This window comes from Anas platyrhynchos, chromosome 7 (assembly GCF_047663525.1).
Source record: "Anas platyrhynchos isolate ZD024472 breed Pekin duck chromosome 7, IASCAAS_PekinDuck_T2T, whole genome shotgun sequence".
In the NCBI taxonomy this organism is placed as follows: domain Eukaryota; kingdom Metazoa; phylum Chordata; class Aves; order Anseriformes; family Anatidae; genus Anas; species Anas platyrhynchos.
The window spans coordinates 17,208,502-17,225,772 of NC_092593.1; the positions used below are offsets into that span (position 1 = coordinate 17,208,502).

At 35.8% G+C, this 17,271-nt stretch overlaps 1 protein-coding gene across 1 annotated transcript in view; it reads right to left on the bottom strand.

Moving 5' to 3' along the window:
- The window catches only part of LY75 (lymphocyte antigen 75), a 46,854-nt gene that overhangs the window by 2,829 nt on the left and 26,754 nt on the right, over positions 1 to 17,271 (bottom strand). The window contains exons 21-34 of the mRNA XM_027461496.3: positions 16,324 to 16,460; positions 15,270 to 15,375; positions 13,891 to 14,051; positions 13,032 to 13,161; positions 10,274 to 10,506; positions 8,289 to 8,457; positions 7,018 to 7,179; positions 5,978 to 6,100; positions 5,368 to 5,562; positions 4,756 to 4,976; positions 3,601 to 3,775; positions 2,748 to 2,915; positions 1,390 to 1,512; positions 760 to 927 (exon numbers count right to left, since the gene is read on the bottom strand). Of these exons, the coding sequence (XP_027317297.1) occupies positions 760 to 927; positions 1,390 to 1,512; positions 2,748 to 2,915; positions 3,601 to 3,775; positions 4,756 to 4,976; positions 5,368 to 5,562; positions 5,978 to 6,100; positions 7,018 to 7,179; positions 8,289 to 8,457; positions 10,274 to 10,506; positions 13,032 to 13,161; positions 13,891 to 14,051; positions 15,270 to 15,375; positions 16,324 to 16,460 (2,271 nt within the window). The remainder of the gene's footprint in view (positions 1 to 759; positions 928 to 1,389; positions 1,513 to 2,747; positions 2,916 to 3,600; positions 3,776 to 4,755; positions 4,977 to 5,367; positions 5,563 to 5,977; positions 6,101 to 7,017; positions 7,180 to 8,288; positions 8,458 to 10,273; positions 10,507 to 13,031; positions 13,162 to 13,890; positions 14,052 to 15,269; positions 15,376 to 16,323; positions 16,461 to 17,271) is intronic.

Here is a 17,271-nt window from a genome sequence, read left to right on the forward strand (position 1 = left end):
TTGCTTTCATGGGGTTGGTGCTTAGGTAGCTATACACTAATACCGTATGCATTTATGTAGGAGTCATTTAGCTGGAGTAAAGGCAAACCGTTTCAACGTATTAATAGACTTCACCTTATCAACTGGAAGTTCGGTTCTCATGTGAATCAGTATTTAATTGTCTATTTTGATTAATCTGCTTAATGCTCAAGTGATTGCTTCCTTTTCTGGACAGAGCAGAATGTGAGGAATTAACACGAGGCCTGAGTTCTTTGTTTGTTTGTTTTTGTGTTTTTTTCTGGAGCTGTGTGACCATTTTCAGAAGCTTCCTCCAGACTGAAAACAATCTGCAGTACCTGTTTACCCAGCTTCTCTTACAAGCAGAAGTCTTTCTGTACCTACCTGTATGGACCCGCCCATGAAAGACACCCTCTGGTAAGAACTAAAAACACAGGAACTACTCTATGCTGTCTCTTAAGTGTGAATTTCAATCTCTCCCTTACCCTATTATAAGTGGACAGTGGGAGCTGGGAGAGGTAAATTTCTAAAGAATTTGTCCTTTTTTTCTCATCAGTATACTGTCTTAGCTGAATGTAATTTTATGACAGAACAGTCACAGAAGGCTCTTGTTTAAGGCAGAGCTACTTGATAGGTTCTTGTGAGGTTTGCACTTTTTTTTTTTTTTTTTTTACTTTAAGAGACTTCCTCCACTGCAAAAAGAATATCTTGAATGTAGTCACTACAGTATTAAGTCTCTGCTAAAAATAAATTTTTCCATACCTAAAGGAGCTTTACAAACCACTCTGCTTTGGCTACGACTGCAGTCAACTTTGGACCATGTGCCAGTTGTGGACAGGATAACACTGCATTTTTCATTGAGTTCTGTGCTTCTGTTTTCCCAGTTGGCATAATTAACTGATGAGCCATCAAGCCAGTACAGGGACTGATCTGTTGAGAAAAATTTGCTTAGTTAGGTCACCAAAATATCCCTTAATGTTACAATGAATGTAGCTCACAAGCTATTGAACTATTACTTTACACTGCTAAAAGAATCAGAGCTGAGAATATCTATTCTGTATATTTAAAGCAATAAATATGAACACATCACTTTTAGCCACACCTCTTCTCCAGACCTGATTTGGACAGAAGCGACAGCACCACGAAGCATCAATGAGAGCGTTGGAGAAAATGAACTTCACCGATTCCTGACTATCTCAGGTGAGCAACAGGAAGAGACTTAACACATGACAAAGTCCAAAGGGCTGTGCCCTGCTAAGTGAGGGATGCCACCCTCAGACAGGAGTTACTGTACGCAACCACTACTACAAAACTGTATTCTTATTTGAGGATTTATACATTTTTATTTACCATATGAAACATTCATGTTCATACATGGTTGCTGCTTCTTACCCTTAGAGTTCTGAGTCAGTCCAAGCCATACTTTCTTGGTGATGAGATCATTCTCCTTTATGTGTGTGCTCACGAATGCATTTTCTTCAGCATCTCCTATGGTCAGAAGTGTTGCTGAAGGATCTAAGGGGAAGAGGAAAATGGTCAGAATTGTAACTTTAGAAATTTCCATTGTGCTCGTACATTAAGCTTCCTGGGGGAACAATTACATCAAGAAAAAAAATAATGATCTGGGCTTCTATGATTAATTGAAGTAACCTGCAAAAGAAAGACAAACCCTCCACGCCCTAAAATACAGTGTAGTGCTACACTAGATAGCTTCAGATGACTCGTTATTCAAGCAGGTCTTATGAAATAAAATGCAGTTAACTTATTGCAGATATGGACTACCTACATGGAAGATAATCAAAAGGTATATCACTGATTCAGAATTTCTAGTCTTGTTCAAGTGATAATCCCTTTTGCAAAAGGCTCAGCATTTTGTTGAATCGAGTTATTTTCTAAATCACTTGTACCTCATTTTTTTTTTTAAATATACAGTGTTAAATTAAGGTGTAAGAGGAAGAAAGAGGTACACTGGAGTCAAGACCCAGTGTACCCATTCTTTACCACTATATGCAAATATAAGCCAGAAGCTTAATTTAGGGAAAGATTACTTTCTCTTTGAGCCACCAGGGCAGGCTGAAGAGAAAGGTGAATTCAGAACTGGGTCTATTTGCACCTTTTCTTTTTTGCCTCCTACATAGTGAGTTTAACATTATATCATATGATTACAAAAGTTGCGACAGTCACTACCTTCTAAACTAAGGTGATCAAAGATTCTGTACATGCAGTTGCTTAACATTGTCTTTTGTGATACAATCCCCACATAGCTTATCAAACAGGAGAGAGATTCCTTTAATTTGACAGAAAAAGTGTTTTTTAGTAACATCTATAATGTATATTATCTATAATCTCTGGACTATTTGATAGGGATATCTCTGCAGGCAACTAATGAAAGCATATGTGTAAGAAAGCACTGCTAAAAGCACTAACTTTATTTCTAAAAAAGTTATTTGTATAAAATAAAAATTTTCTTTCAAACTGTAAACCTTAAGTTTCTGAATCCTCCATGAATGAATATCTGCATTTTCTTGCAGATATCCATGTGCCAACCAAATTGTCAGCACACTGCAGAGTTTTATCAAGGGCCTTAATCAGATGTTCAAAGGTAAAGCTACCTATTAGTTTTCCTAAATAAAAGAAGGAGAGCTGAAAAGCTGAAGCATAGCCAGTGTATGGCTTTCATTCTTGTTTTTAATTCTTTTGGTATAATAGACTAATTACAGATTGTAATGTGATAAAGAGTCTACACATACTCAGTTTCTGGCAGACTTTCTTAGCATCTTCCGCATTATATACTGAAAAATTGTAGAACGCCATGTCAAATGCGTAACAGTGATCCTTATACTGTATCCACTGTAGCGTTCCACTAATTTGCGGGCATCCTGGGGCTTGACTCGCTTGCTTTTGCTGTAATTGTCTCTCTGGAAAGATAAAGATATCAATGTTATTTCTGCTGCAGGAGTTTGTGCAGTTTCTTTGTTGTAGTAACATGAAAGTATTAACAAGGACTACTGCTCCTACTAACATCCATTATTCAATCAGTATATTAATATATAATTATAATACCTCATATATTATAATTATATAATGTATGATTACATATAATAGTAATATATTTATATATAATGTAATTTATGGTATATAATATATTACATTATATATAATAATCTGTAATCTATAGTATGATATATATAATTAATTAATATAATATTATAATGCATTGATATACTAATATAATAATATTATTAGTATGTAATTCTTCAAGTCTAGTAGAATTGTTTAAAAATGGACATAAGACAAGTCCCAAAGACTTGGGAACCTTTTTTCCCTTGTCTTTTATGGTGTTTTGAAGTTTGGTTTATGTTTGATATAGATTTGATTAAGAAAAAGATCAACACTTAAGTGTATGTCAGAGGTGACCAGGAGAAGACGAGGATTGTTTTAGGTTTTTACCTCTAGAGAATGAGTCTCCAATGTTCTATCATCCCTGCTAGAATCTTAAAAAATACACGTTTGTCTTTCAGCCTTTGTTTCTATCTCTAAATAAAACATGTAAAAGTAGAATACAGAAGATAACTACATAAAATGTTGGAAAGTAACACTTACTGTTTGGAGGGCTATAGCAAATGGCACCTTCAGCAACATTTGTACATTTTGTACGGTTCCAAGATCCTTTAGTATCCAACAGAACACAGTTCTCAGTAGTATTTGAGTTTTCTAATTCCCATGGATAGTAGTCAAAATCAGTTCCATCTGACCATTCAAAATTAGCTTTACTTCCCTAATTAAAGAAAGAAAACTACAATTTTTAAGCTGCAGTACATGGTTGTGGTTTAAATCTTGTCAGTCATTAATAAGTCACGTAGCAATAGTTATCACTTGATGAGTGATAAATTAAAATTCAGATACCTCATTCTCTCAATCCAAGCAATTCTTAACATAGGAATCCTACCAGTTTGTGCAAACTGTGAAACCATAGCACCTTTCCAAGTTTAAACCTGCAGTGTGCCTTGTAATATTCTGCAGGGAACGTTTTACTTAATGTAATTCTGCTGTTCCATTTAAGCAGTCTGTCTTCCTTTCTGTGGAGATTACTAGACGTGTTGCAAACTGCTGAACCGCTGGCATGGCTGCAGTGCATAAAGCAGGCCAGGCTCAGCAATGGTTTGCAGTGTCAGCTCAAACTGTAGATACAGCGATGGAAACTCTTGACAATGAAGAGACAGTTATGAGAAGTGGGAGACCCGTTCACAATCAAAGGAGGAGCAGAAGTAACAAAGGTAAGCATAGAAAACACACTTCCGCTCTCTCTGCAGAGGACTATCCTGCCAACCAACTACCACTACAAGTTCTGGAGGCAGATTTGGGGAGTACTGTGGGAAATGGGTTTGGGACCATGTGCTTTTGCTCTCAGGACAAGCAGACAGAAAAGGAATAATGATCTGTAGCTTGGCCTTCTGGAAGAAGGGATGCATAACTTGCTAGAGAGCCAATTCCTGAATGGCCTTGAAGAACCAGTCCTGACATGCACTAAACATGCTCCATTCAGCCTTGCTTGATTGTATTATTTTAAAGTTTCAAAGATTAAGAAAAAATAGCAGCAGTGTCTCTACATACACTGAAATTTAATATGGTTTAATATATGTTACATGGAAATGGAGCTTCTAAGGATCTGGAAGAGAAATATGGGAAAATATTTGATGTCACATACAGGATAGTATTTACAAAGTCTTACTGAGGTTACCAACAGTACATACTTACATCGTGAATTGACAACCCAAGCCACAGAGGATAGCCATCCTGCTTGACAATATCTTCCAGAAATAACTGTTCTGATTCACTGTGTACACTTGCTAGATCACTTCTGTTTTGTTTGCATTCTCTCAGTGCCTCATACCACGTTAATTTTTTCTGAAGGATCCTGTATGTTCTGTTTCCATGTGGAATAGACTCAGGCAGTCGAGGTTTGTGCTGCTGGGGTCCTATTTCAAAGAAAAACAAGACAAACTGTACACTTCATTAATATTACTAAGAACATATGGAAAGTATTAAAATTAATCTGTAACAATGCAAGACGAGTTATTTTTTTTTTCAGTGCAAGCCACTTAATATTATGTAAAATATCTTTCGCTATTTTGAACATTACAAACAGCCAATGATGGAGTACAGCAAACACATTCAGTCTGCTCAGAATATTGCAGTAGTTATGCACAGACTGACCCTATACCAACAGGAGCCCGTAAGAGCAGTGCCACATGGTTAAATGGGAGCAAAACCAAAGCCTTGTACAGAAGGTGCTGCAGGACCAGAACTTAAATTACGAGCCTCATCCAACACTCCATAAATTGTACATGAATCTTCTCTACAACTTACCCCTTTCAATTTTACAGGCAAGAATACTGTACACATTATAGTGATGAGCATGCCAACTTTGAGAATAATTATAAATATCCCAGAAACCATCAAGATTTACACCAGCAAAAAAATTGTTCTTCTTTATGGTAGGTCTTCCCAGCCTCCAGTTATTGTAAGCCAGATGAGTTTCATCATACCACTTCAGAACTTTGTCTGTGAAAAATATTGCATATTTATCAAGCCATTGTCATTATGCGTACAAATACCATTTAGCTTTTAATGACATTAACAGATAGATATTCACTTTGGAAAAAAATCAGTGATGCTCTAAGTTACTCTAAATTAGTTCTGTATACAATGCTAAACACATTAGTATTACTCATCCAGGCCCTTTTACATCCTGCTTTCCAGGAAATCAAATCTAGATGAAACAGAACATACTGGATTTAATTATCACTCAAACAGAAACCATGTCCATAACTATTTTCTTCTAGAAGATAAATACAAATATAAATCATTATTATATGTTTGTATTTGGTTTGAGTTTAGCTATATGCTGAAACACGCACTTAATGCTGCAAACCATCTCCAATCTAGTTATTACAAAAAAAAAAAAAAGACAACTTACCACTGTCGTCATAAATTACACCCAGCCAGACCCACATAGCCAGACCGCTGAATGAATGAAGCTGCTCAGTAACAAAGTTATTCTCTTCTTCATCTCGAACACTCAGAACAAATGCTTCTGGATCTGTTGAATTTATTTATTTTTTTAATTACTTTCTTACAGATTCACCTTTCAGTTACAACAAAGTATTTTTCACTGCTATTATTAACTACTAAAGATAGGTTAAAAATACATAAAAGCAAGACAAAAGAACCAAATGAATAGTGGGAAAACAATTCTCAAAGACGTTATCAACAGTGCTTCCCCTGGTTTTGTGGCTAAGACTCATCTCCAGAAATTTTTATGGGTTCTACCATCTGTAAAGTTTTATTTTCCCTTCACTATTCCTCCCTTTATTATTTTAGTAAAAAACGGGTGTATAGAACACAAAGCTATCAGCAATTGTTCACAATGTTCTTAATACTTTTTATCTAGTAGGCAGATTAAGAAAAAGACTGAATTGAAATCAATTAATGAAAAATCAGTTTATGTAAATACGCATGTCTTTGAAATGCTAAAAGAATTACTTAATATAAGAGGGAAGCTGCTCCTAAGCGTACGCTTTGTTCAGGATGAACAGGAAAAGCCCACATGCTTTTCTGAATTGGACTATTCTCTGCCTGTTTACTTTGTTCACTTTACTGTTCCACAGGAAAAAAAAAAAGTACTTGTGACTGTAAAGACAGAATGGTGCCAAGGGGATAACAATTACCCAAACCATTTAAAATTTGCATATTTTAAATTAAAAAATGTGTTTTCAATTTTTCAGAGATCTCAGAATTCAGCAGTTCCTAGTTATCTCCCTCTCGAACACATGGCCTTGCACTTTTAATCAGAGTAGCATGAGCACAAACAGCATCAGGCAGTGCAACACTAATACACATATCCAACTGCACAGCCTTCCTAAACCCTCACTTTTTTAAGACAGTGACTCAGATCTAAAACTAATCTCCCTCAATCTGGTATGCCCTTAGATACCTGTAATATAAAGAAGTACTTACTCATTTTCTTGCATAAATGATGAGCTTCTTGAGACTTCAGTTCTTGCCATCTATTTTTTGTTATCATAAAAGTGTAGCAGTTGTTTCTAAATGATATCCAGGGTGTATTTTTAATCTTATGTGGGCACTTAACTTGTGTAACTTGTTCTTTTTCATTCTTCTCTAAATAAGGAAAAACATTATTAAAACAATTTTACACACCACAGTACATTTTCAGGTAGCATTTTAAAACAAGCAAGACAAAAGTGTTGCCCTCTGGACGTGTAATGTGTTACTGTTTTCAATTTCTTTGTGACAGTGAGGTTTGTTTTTGTTGTTTTGTTTTTAAGTAACTAAGCAGTGAGCATTACAAAAGAATACAAACCCTTACAGCTTGCGCAACTGTTAGGTTATATAGGTTTAAGAATAAAATCACTACATAAAAATGCTAAGCATGAACGAGTAACTAAAAGCTCTTACTGCCTTTTGTATGAAGGTAGATCACCATAACAGATAAGCTATTCCATAGCTGGCAATACAGCCTAGTTCTATGACTTTGTTTAATACTTGATAAGTGAGACGAACTCTTCTTGTAGTTGATTAGAGTGGAAGCACCACTTAATTAAAGATGTCATAATCTCAAGTATATACTTTACTGTGACTCAGTATGTACAACAATAGTTTTAACTGTCTTCTCACCAAATTATTATTAATGTTCTCCTAGAAGAAATCTGTGATAATCTGAGATGTTTTTCTCTTTGAGAAAGGAGTCATGCTACATATGCATCCCCCCCAAAAGCTGTCCTGCTATAATAGATGTATATTTAGAACAGTTTATGTGAACTGAAGATGACTTTAATTTGCACCTTTCAATTCAGTGTCTACCTGCTGTCTTTCTCCTCCATATAGTCAGGTATCTCTTACTCTTTTTAGACTTGAATGACTGAAGAGGTCTCAATATTAAGATGTTTATAGTACAGAGGTAGCTCAGTCATCTTCCACATGCAAGTTGGAGAGATTAGTATGCAATGGTATTAAAATAATGATACAAAGGTAGAATCAATTAACAATATAAAGGGTATAGTCTACCCCAAAACACTTATGCTGAGTTCCTTTTTATGTAGCCTGTGGATTAAGATCAACAGGTGCATATTACCCTATTTTAAACAAGCTAGTCTGAAGGAATGTAATTTTAAAAAGTTTTAATTTTGAAGTTACAGTCTGAAATTTTCAAATATGCTTCACCATAAAACAAAATGCACCTTTTGGAAGTATTTTATTTGCATACATACTTTCTGATGAGTAGCATATAACACCTCTGTTTGCAGAGGAACAGTCAGAAGTTTTCCAGAAGCCATCAATATCCAAAAACACACATTCTTCACTTGTTTCTTCATCCTCTTCAGACCAGCGACTAAAACTAACGTGCTTCCCATCCAACCAGCCGTAATGTTTTCCACCCTAGCATTGTACAAATAAAATTGATCAGCTTACATAGTAAATAAAAATAAAATATATATAATATGCATATATAAGGTACAGAAAACAAGATAACACATTTGCATTGGCCAGAGAGTGCTAAACAGATGGCATTCACGATGTCTCTCTCTGGTGTGAACTGTTAAATGTTCTGCTACTCTCATTTTGATCTGTTCACAATATAACAAGCTTTGTTGTTTTAAGTTTTGCAGTTGCAAGAATATGAAACAGCTGAAGTAGATGACAAATTATCAAGTGTTAATGTTTAACTTCTATGCTTATGGAGGAAGGCCAGGCAATGAGATGTCCAAATTACATCATTTGCATTTGTAAATCAATGGCAGGTCTAATTATCTGGTCTTGGAAAACTGATAATATCTGAAAACAAAGTTTCTCCACAGAGAGTTGAAAGTGATCTATCAAGTATTTAACTAATTAAATAAATAAGATGTGTTTCTGCCCTGGAGGATGCAGGAGGAATAAGAAAAATCCACATGCAACAACCTTGGTACCCTTTAAGAACCTTACATTTTAAAGTTTTCCTCAGGAAATCTCCTTGACTATTTGTAATTTAATGTATTTTGTATCTTTCATGTGTAGGATTCCAGCACTGGAATAATAAGTTTTGTTGATCAATTTCATTAGAATTGCCTTTCATGTGACTTTTTAGTTGTGCCTGAACAGCCAAGCATTCCAATATTCAAAAGCTAGTGCATGTCTGAGCTGTATGCACCAAAATAAATCATTTGATTGTCACATCAAATTATTAGGTTTTAATATTAGGTTAATATTCAAAGGAGGAGGGAAAAAAGGTTGTTCTGGTCTCTTCATCTTCATTAAGACTAAATGCCTATTTCCTTTTAAAAAATATTCTCCATGAAGTGTACACTGAAATTTCTATTTTGTTTCCTGCTTTGCCTTGAATACTCAGTAGCCAATTACTGACATAGGAAGATCGTAATACCACAGATGCTAAGTGAGCACCAACCTTTGCAGGTAAGGCTTTTTTCAAACCAGTTTTAACTTTTTTCTTGCAATTATCAAGACTCGTGTTCAGCAAAAAGATAACCCTGCAAGCAAGCCCAGACCTGTTCATTAACAGCTAGGAGTGCTTTCAATCCACACTGAAGATCACCAGGAGGTCCTCTGGCTAATAAAGGCAGAACAGTAAAGCAGTACCTCCTGCACTGACTTTTCCAGAGATTTTAAAAACAAACAAGCACAGACACAGAAGAAGAAAAAAAAATGCATCTCTTTGTCTTCCTCAAACTGTCTCCCTCAAACTCAAAGCAGAAGTACAAATAACATGAAATAACAACAGAGTTTAACATAAACTTTATAAATATATCTCCAGAAGTATTCAATTATTCATTCTGGATTTCATTTGCCACTTCTAGTTTCTCCTTTTTAAAGCAGAATTTGAGTTGACTTTTTACAGTGGTAGTGTAAACAGTGCTGATGATACTAAAAGACTATATTATTCGTTCATTAACAAAAGAGACAAAAGGTAATACAGTGACCTGTATTGATGCTACCCCTACAATATGTCCCTTCTTCCTATAATCTTTTAAAACAATTGTCTCTTCTTCATCAATCTATTCAGCAGAGTCCAACAACTGACTGTAACTCAGAGAACAGAAGATTTAGAACATTAATCTTGAGACCCTCTGGATGATTATCACTAAATGAAAAGTTACCCCATAATTAATGTGTTACTGCATTTTTTAATCCCAGTTTCTATTTCATACAACTCTAAAGATGACTTTAAGCTACAGTCTGAATAGAAAATAAAACTTACATCTCTGCTGAAGAGCCCAATCCACAGCGGTTGATTATGAAGGGCAGCCTGAACAGCCAGAAAAGCCTGCTGGAACTGATCTGTGATGCTAACCAGCTGCATCTTGCGATTTATGCATGCAGCCATTGCATCATCCCAGGACAAATTCTTCAGAATTACTTCGTATTGAACGTTTTGATAGCTGAATGTTTCATTAAGGACTTGCTCTGTCTGATTATCAGCAGCTCCTATGCCTAAATAAGAAATACAGTTATTAGATGGTTAAACAATGGAATATATTCTAAATTCCCAATTTCTCTGTAATAAACAGAAAAAAAACAACACTGTTTATATTCCCCTGGAAAAAATATCAAAAATACTTTCTTACGAAGTAGATTATGCTAATGATTTTAGTTAGGAACAAATATCTTTTACACTTTAGACAGAGAATATATAACAGCAAAAAAAGCAGGAAGGACTATTTTCAGCCACTCTATTTTTATCTCTCTCTTAACTTGGCTTCACACATTTTTTGTGCCAGCTATTTTTATTTAACTGCTAAATAGTGGTAAAAATTTCATTTATTGAAGAAAAAACATACTCCACAGCTTCAATCAGATACAGCAGTGGGAGAAAATGACTGCTCTCTGCTGCAAGATAGCAACTGCTATACTTGATTCATTTATCTCTGTGGAGCCTGTGAATTTATGCTTATGCAAATCCAATGGGCCATAAAACTTGTCTATACAGATCTCACAGTGTACAGCACAGTCCCAGAGTTTCTTACTGCCATCCACACGCATACTGGGAATTGATTTTGTTTCCATATGCACTTAATTAATTATAGAAAATCCACTTTGAATAGGGAAGGGTGTAATTTACCGTTTGTGTTCTTAGCACTGAGCCTCGCCAGTTATCAGCATCATTCTGAAGGCAGACAGCTCAGTGATGCGTTGCAATTGTAGTTAATAAAATATGCAAACATTCCCTTGGGTGGTAAATTAAAGCATGCAAAGCTAGTAACTCCCCCAAATTTATACATAATAAATAAATACATTTTTCCCCAAAAAAGGCAGAAGAAACTTGACATGGAAGCATAAAAAGGCTTGCTGAGAGAGGAAAAAACACTTCAAATAATAATGTAAAAATGGCTAATTGGTAGGCTGACAGAGCCATTTTTCAAAACACAAGAACAGAGAAAAATAAATATACATCTGGTATTTATGCACTATTTCCAGCTTTCAGTAGACCATAAAAGCGAGAAGGCTGAAATGGACTATTAGAATGAAGTTGCTTGTGTCTGCTGCTAAATGCTTTCACTTGATATACAGCCAGCAAAAAAAGAACTATCGGACCAGAAGAGTAACCACATATCAAAGGGTACCAAACCGAAAACAAGTTAGTAAGGGGCAGAACAGTAAAAGTTTGTTTCTGAGAGAGAAAAGACGTAATTGCTGATGATGAATGTCTCAAGAAGTTGTGCAAATAACAAATCATACCAAGACTTCTTAGAAATCTGAGTTGTCTTTTTCTCTAGGATAAAGCTCAAGGCAACTTGGACAGGTCTCAGCTATCCCTGCAACCTTCTGAGGTCCCTTTCCACACAAGTCACCTTAAGACCCATATCCCCAGTGACCGGGATACATACTCTGACAGTCCCAAACCCTTTCTCATTACATCTTCTACAGTTCTGGCTAGGAGGAAATGCTTACTATTTTAGTTAACCCAGACTGATAATACACCGATCTCTGCAGATCAACTTTCTATTAATAAAAATCTAATTTTCAGTTTGTTTGTTTTATTTATGACTACATCTCTCCCAGCTAGACTTCAAATTTGGACACTTGGAATTTCCAAAATGTTTGGCACTGGAATAAAGAATATTTTTTATGTTAAATAAGGGGGATAAGCTTGCTTTGCCTAGTTAAGAAAGAAGAAAAAGAAGAAGGTGAATATTTTCTTGGGTGTTTTTTACACAGCTTTTTTTTTCCCCTAAGAAGATAGCAAGTTAGTTACTTAAGAGGGTTAATTACATAGAAGTACATACTCAAAAGTGGGTATGCTGAATATTAGCCCATAGCAGTAATTAAATGCAAGAGTAGATATATTTGTTTGATCTAGTTCCAGTAATTTGTGCCGAGCAACCTACATGGCTGTATCGGAATATTATTTTTAATTCAGATTAAGAAACCCTACTCATGCCAATAAATCTATGAAGCTACAGAAAGCCACATCACTGCAGATTATCACTCTTCATGTAAGCCCTCAAGGTTTGCTCTGGGGAGTCCGATTTCAACTTCAAGAGCACATGATACCTCCTATTCTGATAGTGCTAAAAGGACAGGAGACGTTTAAGTATGGTGAAAATATTGTGAGATTCCTCCCCAGGACTTCCATCTTCCACAGTTCCAAGGGGAAAGGAGTCACTTGTTCTAGCCATTGATGTACATGACATCTATACCCCCAGAATGTTAAAGCTCCTATATGCTGAAGCATGGTTTCAGTGAAACCACACAGTCAGTACCTCTCAGGAAAACAGATACCTTCTGACATGTTCTTTGAAAAACAAACGGGGAAATTCTGAATAGCTGATAAAATTTGTCCCACATCATCGCCCTTTCACACTATGCTTTTCCAAAACGAACCTGCTCAGTGTCTACAAGAATCTTGCTCTTCAAGTGCAATGATTTACATGTATTAAGAGGTCTTCTGGCATACGCATCTTAACAGCAGACTCTGGCTCTAATTTATTTAAATTATTTTGACTCTGCAGACTTACCTGTAGGCCGCTGGCATATACCCAAGAAATGCCTGTCAGCGCAAGCAGTGAAATTCCATGTTCCAACATACTGAGACTTGGGATCGTTGAGGATTACACCACATTGATTGTTAAATTCTTCATCAAAAAGCTGAAAGTCATAGACACACTTATCAGACAAAAATAAAGTATAAACATACTCGTGTAGAGAAAGTGAAAGAACATGAGGCTAGGAGAACTTGATCTGTCTGAACTTGTTTAAGAAGTTTCAAAGGAGTGGTGCAATACAGCTTGCCTATTTTACAAACACTACCAGGTGCTTAGACTCAAAAAGAATTCATAAGCTAAATATGGGGGAAGAACATTAAATGAAAAAAATTAACACTTAAAATAAATCTTGTTCGTGGGTATGATTCCACTATACTTATTATGCTTCGCCTTGGTAGAGCAGCATGCTAAATACCGATGCATGATGGTTTACAGATGCTAAGTATAACTGAACTAATAATTATCGATGGCATCTTTTTGATGACTGTTTTTATGTAGTCTTTAAATTGCAGATAGCAATTACAGAAGTCATTAAATAGTTGTTTGTTTTTGTTTTGTGTGTGTGTGTGTGTGTGTGTGTGTATTTTTTTTTCTTCTTCACCTTTTAGTGTTTCATATATCAGTTCAGAAGACATCATACAAATAAAGGTCCAAATAAACAGAATTCCATTACTTTCAGTCACCTTGTCTGCTAATTAAAATCACCACTTGAGGGATCTGGTCTTTTTTTTTTTTTTTTTAATCTTTTTTTCCCCCTTTTACTTTTGAAAGTATTCCAACTTTCATTTTTCAATAGTCAAGAGAAGTTTAGTAGTCAAAAGTCAGAACTTACATCCAGAGGAATTTTCCTTAGTCTTCCTGTCAGGAGTGGGTGAAAATTACTATACAACAGTTTACTCCCATCTATCCATTTGTTTTCTCTTGTGCTGAACAAAAACTGCAAGCCAATCCAAATATCTTTTGGCATTTCAGGAAGTAAGGATGTTATAAAATCTGTTGGACAAAACAGTAAACATGTACACATTGTGGTTCAGACAACAGCAAACACCTGAAAAAACACTTTGCATAAATAAGATAACCCCTACTTTTATCAGCTTCATTTTCCTAGTCCTTTAAGATTCCCAAATGCTCATCATTGCCTTCTTTCATAATAAACCCCAAAGGCATTGTCTTTTATCTGAAGGGAGTAGTCTATTGGTATTTGTGCTACAAATTTTCAGCTGAGGAGCAAGGAGTATATTTAACTTGTTTTTGCCTTCAGTGCTTTGTACCCTTGCAATTACACAAATTTCAGAAGCTGCTTTTCCACAAGTCTGCATGATCTTCTATTGTCTCCCTGCAGAGAGAACTTGAGTTCTCTCCTTCCCTCTCCAAACTGATGAAGGAAGTCATAGCTCCACCTTTCCCTCCTACTGACATACCCCATAAGGCAGAATCATTTCTTAGGTTCTAGCAGAGTTTGCCTACCCCATCATCAGAGGAAGTAAGACTGGACAAAGGAAGCAAGGATTAGATGGAAAAAAAAATCAGACAAGGAACTCTTAAACCAGAGCCCTCTTACCAAGCATTCTGGAATGAAACAATGGCCTTCAGTGAACCCCCCAGGCACCAAAAGGCATTCACTCAGCTTATCTAGATCAGGAAGACAAACTGAAGCTATGTAATTAGCTGCTGCTGACATGTCTTAACTACTGGCCACATGCGAGCCTCAGCCTATTTTCTAAGCCATACAAATCCGTGGAAGATTTACATGTCAGAACTAGCCACCCTCCTAACACCGATGGGACCAGCCCACAGAAAGAGGTAAGCTCATTTACAATTGCACCTTTTTTCCATGTACATGGACTTCAGTACTGGGGGGAGGAATGGCAAGGGACAAATAAAAACTGCAGTCTTCACAGTACAAAGTCTACAATCTCAGTTGTTTTTAACAAGCAAAGCAAAACATGGAAAATTTTCATTCAGCAGTGACCCTTCTCTCCTTGTTCTTTAATGCAAGGTTTTACTTTTTTTTTCCCCCCCAAATGAGTTTCCATGTTTCTAGCAGCACAGACAACAACAGACAACACATTTTTAAGCAGTCTTGGATTTTTAGAATGCTCCTAGTATGCCTGTAGGTAAACAAGTGATTTTATGTTCTAGTTCTTAAGCAGAACTATATTGAGTTTGGAAGAGAAGCTGCACAGTGAAAGTGCCCCCAGTTTACCATACCTTGCTCAGCTTGATTTGAGATAGATGGAAGTGAACCTCCAAAAGTTATACACTTTTCATTAGCTGCATTAAATGTTAAATATTCAGATTTCATCTTTAGAAAACACTGCAAAATAAACATATGAAAGGGTTTTTTCATATCTAAGAAAAAACTCATAAGAAAATGTTTCTAAATCAGCCTGAAAATCTCACTTCATTTCCTGTAATAAAATGTAACTATTTTTCTCAAAAGTATGGGAACCATTACTAGCTAGTAGAATAGCTAAATACAAAAATTATTAATAATTGCACTGAGTAGCTCGTCATTCACAGCAGAGGATTAGAATTCAATAACTTTTAATCAGCTATATCAGGATCATGTACAGTTTTAAGAATGAGAATTCAGACGTGTTAACTGAAGTCAGACTGGGATGGCCAATAACCTTTTACTGTAACGCATTACCTTTTGCGAGAAACTAGATAGGAACTCAAAAGCTATATTCTGCAACGACTTGAAGTAAATTTGCAAGTCTTGGCACAATGCAATGTGCAGATTTGATGTACACTCCTTCTTATGTACAGGGAACAGCAACAGGTCACATAATAGGAATCAGCCTACGACTTCAAATGACTACCTTGAAACCTAGTACTAAAGTTTACTATAGTATGGCTGTTGATTTCTGTTGGTTCATTCTTAAAAATCTTCTCTAATTCCTAAGCAAGTTAAATCCTTAAGGTGACTTAGGAAGCAGAAATCTCATCCTTTCCTTTCTAATAATTTTTTTCTTCAAAGCAGAGCATGAGATCAGATAATAAAAACAAAGTTCTTGGATCTAAGTGTATGGTGAGGGGAAAATGAAAATCTTGAAGGTTACTGCTTTAAAATTTAAAAGCCATCAAAAAAGGACAGAGAAGTAGACGAGATGATTTTAATCACTGCACGCAGTTTTCAAAAGCCACCTTCCAGTTCATTCCTGAACACACTGGATACTTCCTTGCCTCTTTCAGCAGGGCACTCCAGCTTACTAGACTATTAAAAATAAGTAATGATAATTGATCAGTGTTTTTTCTGTACCTTATTCCGAAACCGAAGCCAATCCTTAGGGCAACCTCCTGTGACTGGGCGGTAACTGGGATCGTGTTTCTCCAGTAAGGAGGCATTATTTTTCTCACAAATGAAGGGCAGTTTCATGTTACAGTTAACTGGGTAGTCTGCAAAAATGTAAGTTTTAAAAAACAGTTATGATAATTTCTGTCATGCTCTAATTGCCACACATATCTTGACATGATGAAACGCAAAGCAAAGTCTTTTTCGGTGCAACTACAGGGAAGTATGATCCAACATAAAGCTTTAAACGCAACAGGAGAGCAAGGGACAAATGTAAATGATTATATCAGACAATAATACATCATTCCTAAAGGTACAGATTCTGATCTTTCTTCCAGCAGCTACACTTAACGTAAGTAGAGGTAACTTCAACAAACAAAAGATGAAATTAAAATAGTTTGAATATGAGGACATTTCTAGCATAGAGGATGTGTAATCTAAAGTCCACTAAAGCCAAAAGAAATTCTGAGTCTGTCCTGTAGTGTTTTACATGATTCCAGAATTAACTGGACTGTCTTCCTAGTAAAGTTGAATTTTTGGCAGAATAATGGGGGAAATGTGCTTTAAAGTGGAAATGATAATAGACATATTTAGTCTCTACAGGGTACAAAATTTTCCCAATGTAAAGCAATGTTGAAGAAAGGAAAGAAGGCTCAAGTACCACCAGATAGCATTTAAATTACTTCATGTACCTTTTCCAATATGACTCCACTACTTAATAAAATTTGCATCTCCAGCTGCATATTCAGTTGCAGGTATTCAGTCAAACTACTCTAACACCACTCAATTTCCAGAGCTCATAATATGTTGCATACACACAAAGAAGACCAATGAAACAGATTTCACGTAAATTAATTTATGTCACAGAAGGAGTGACAATCAAACCATAAAAAAAATTGTCATATGAATTCAGGT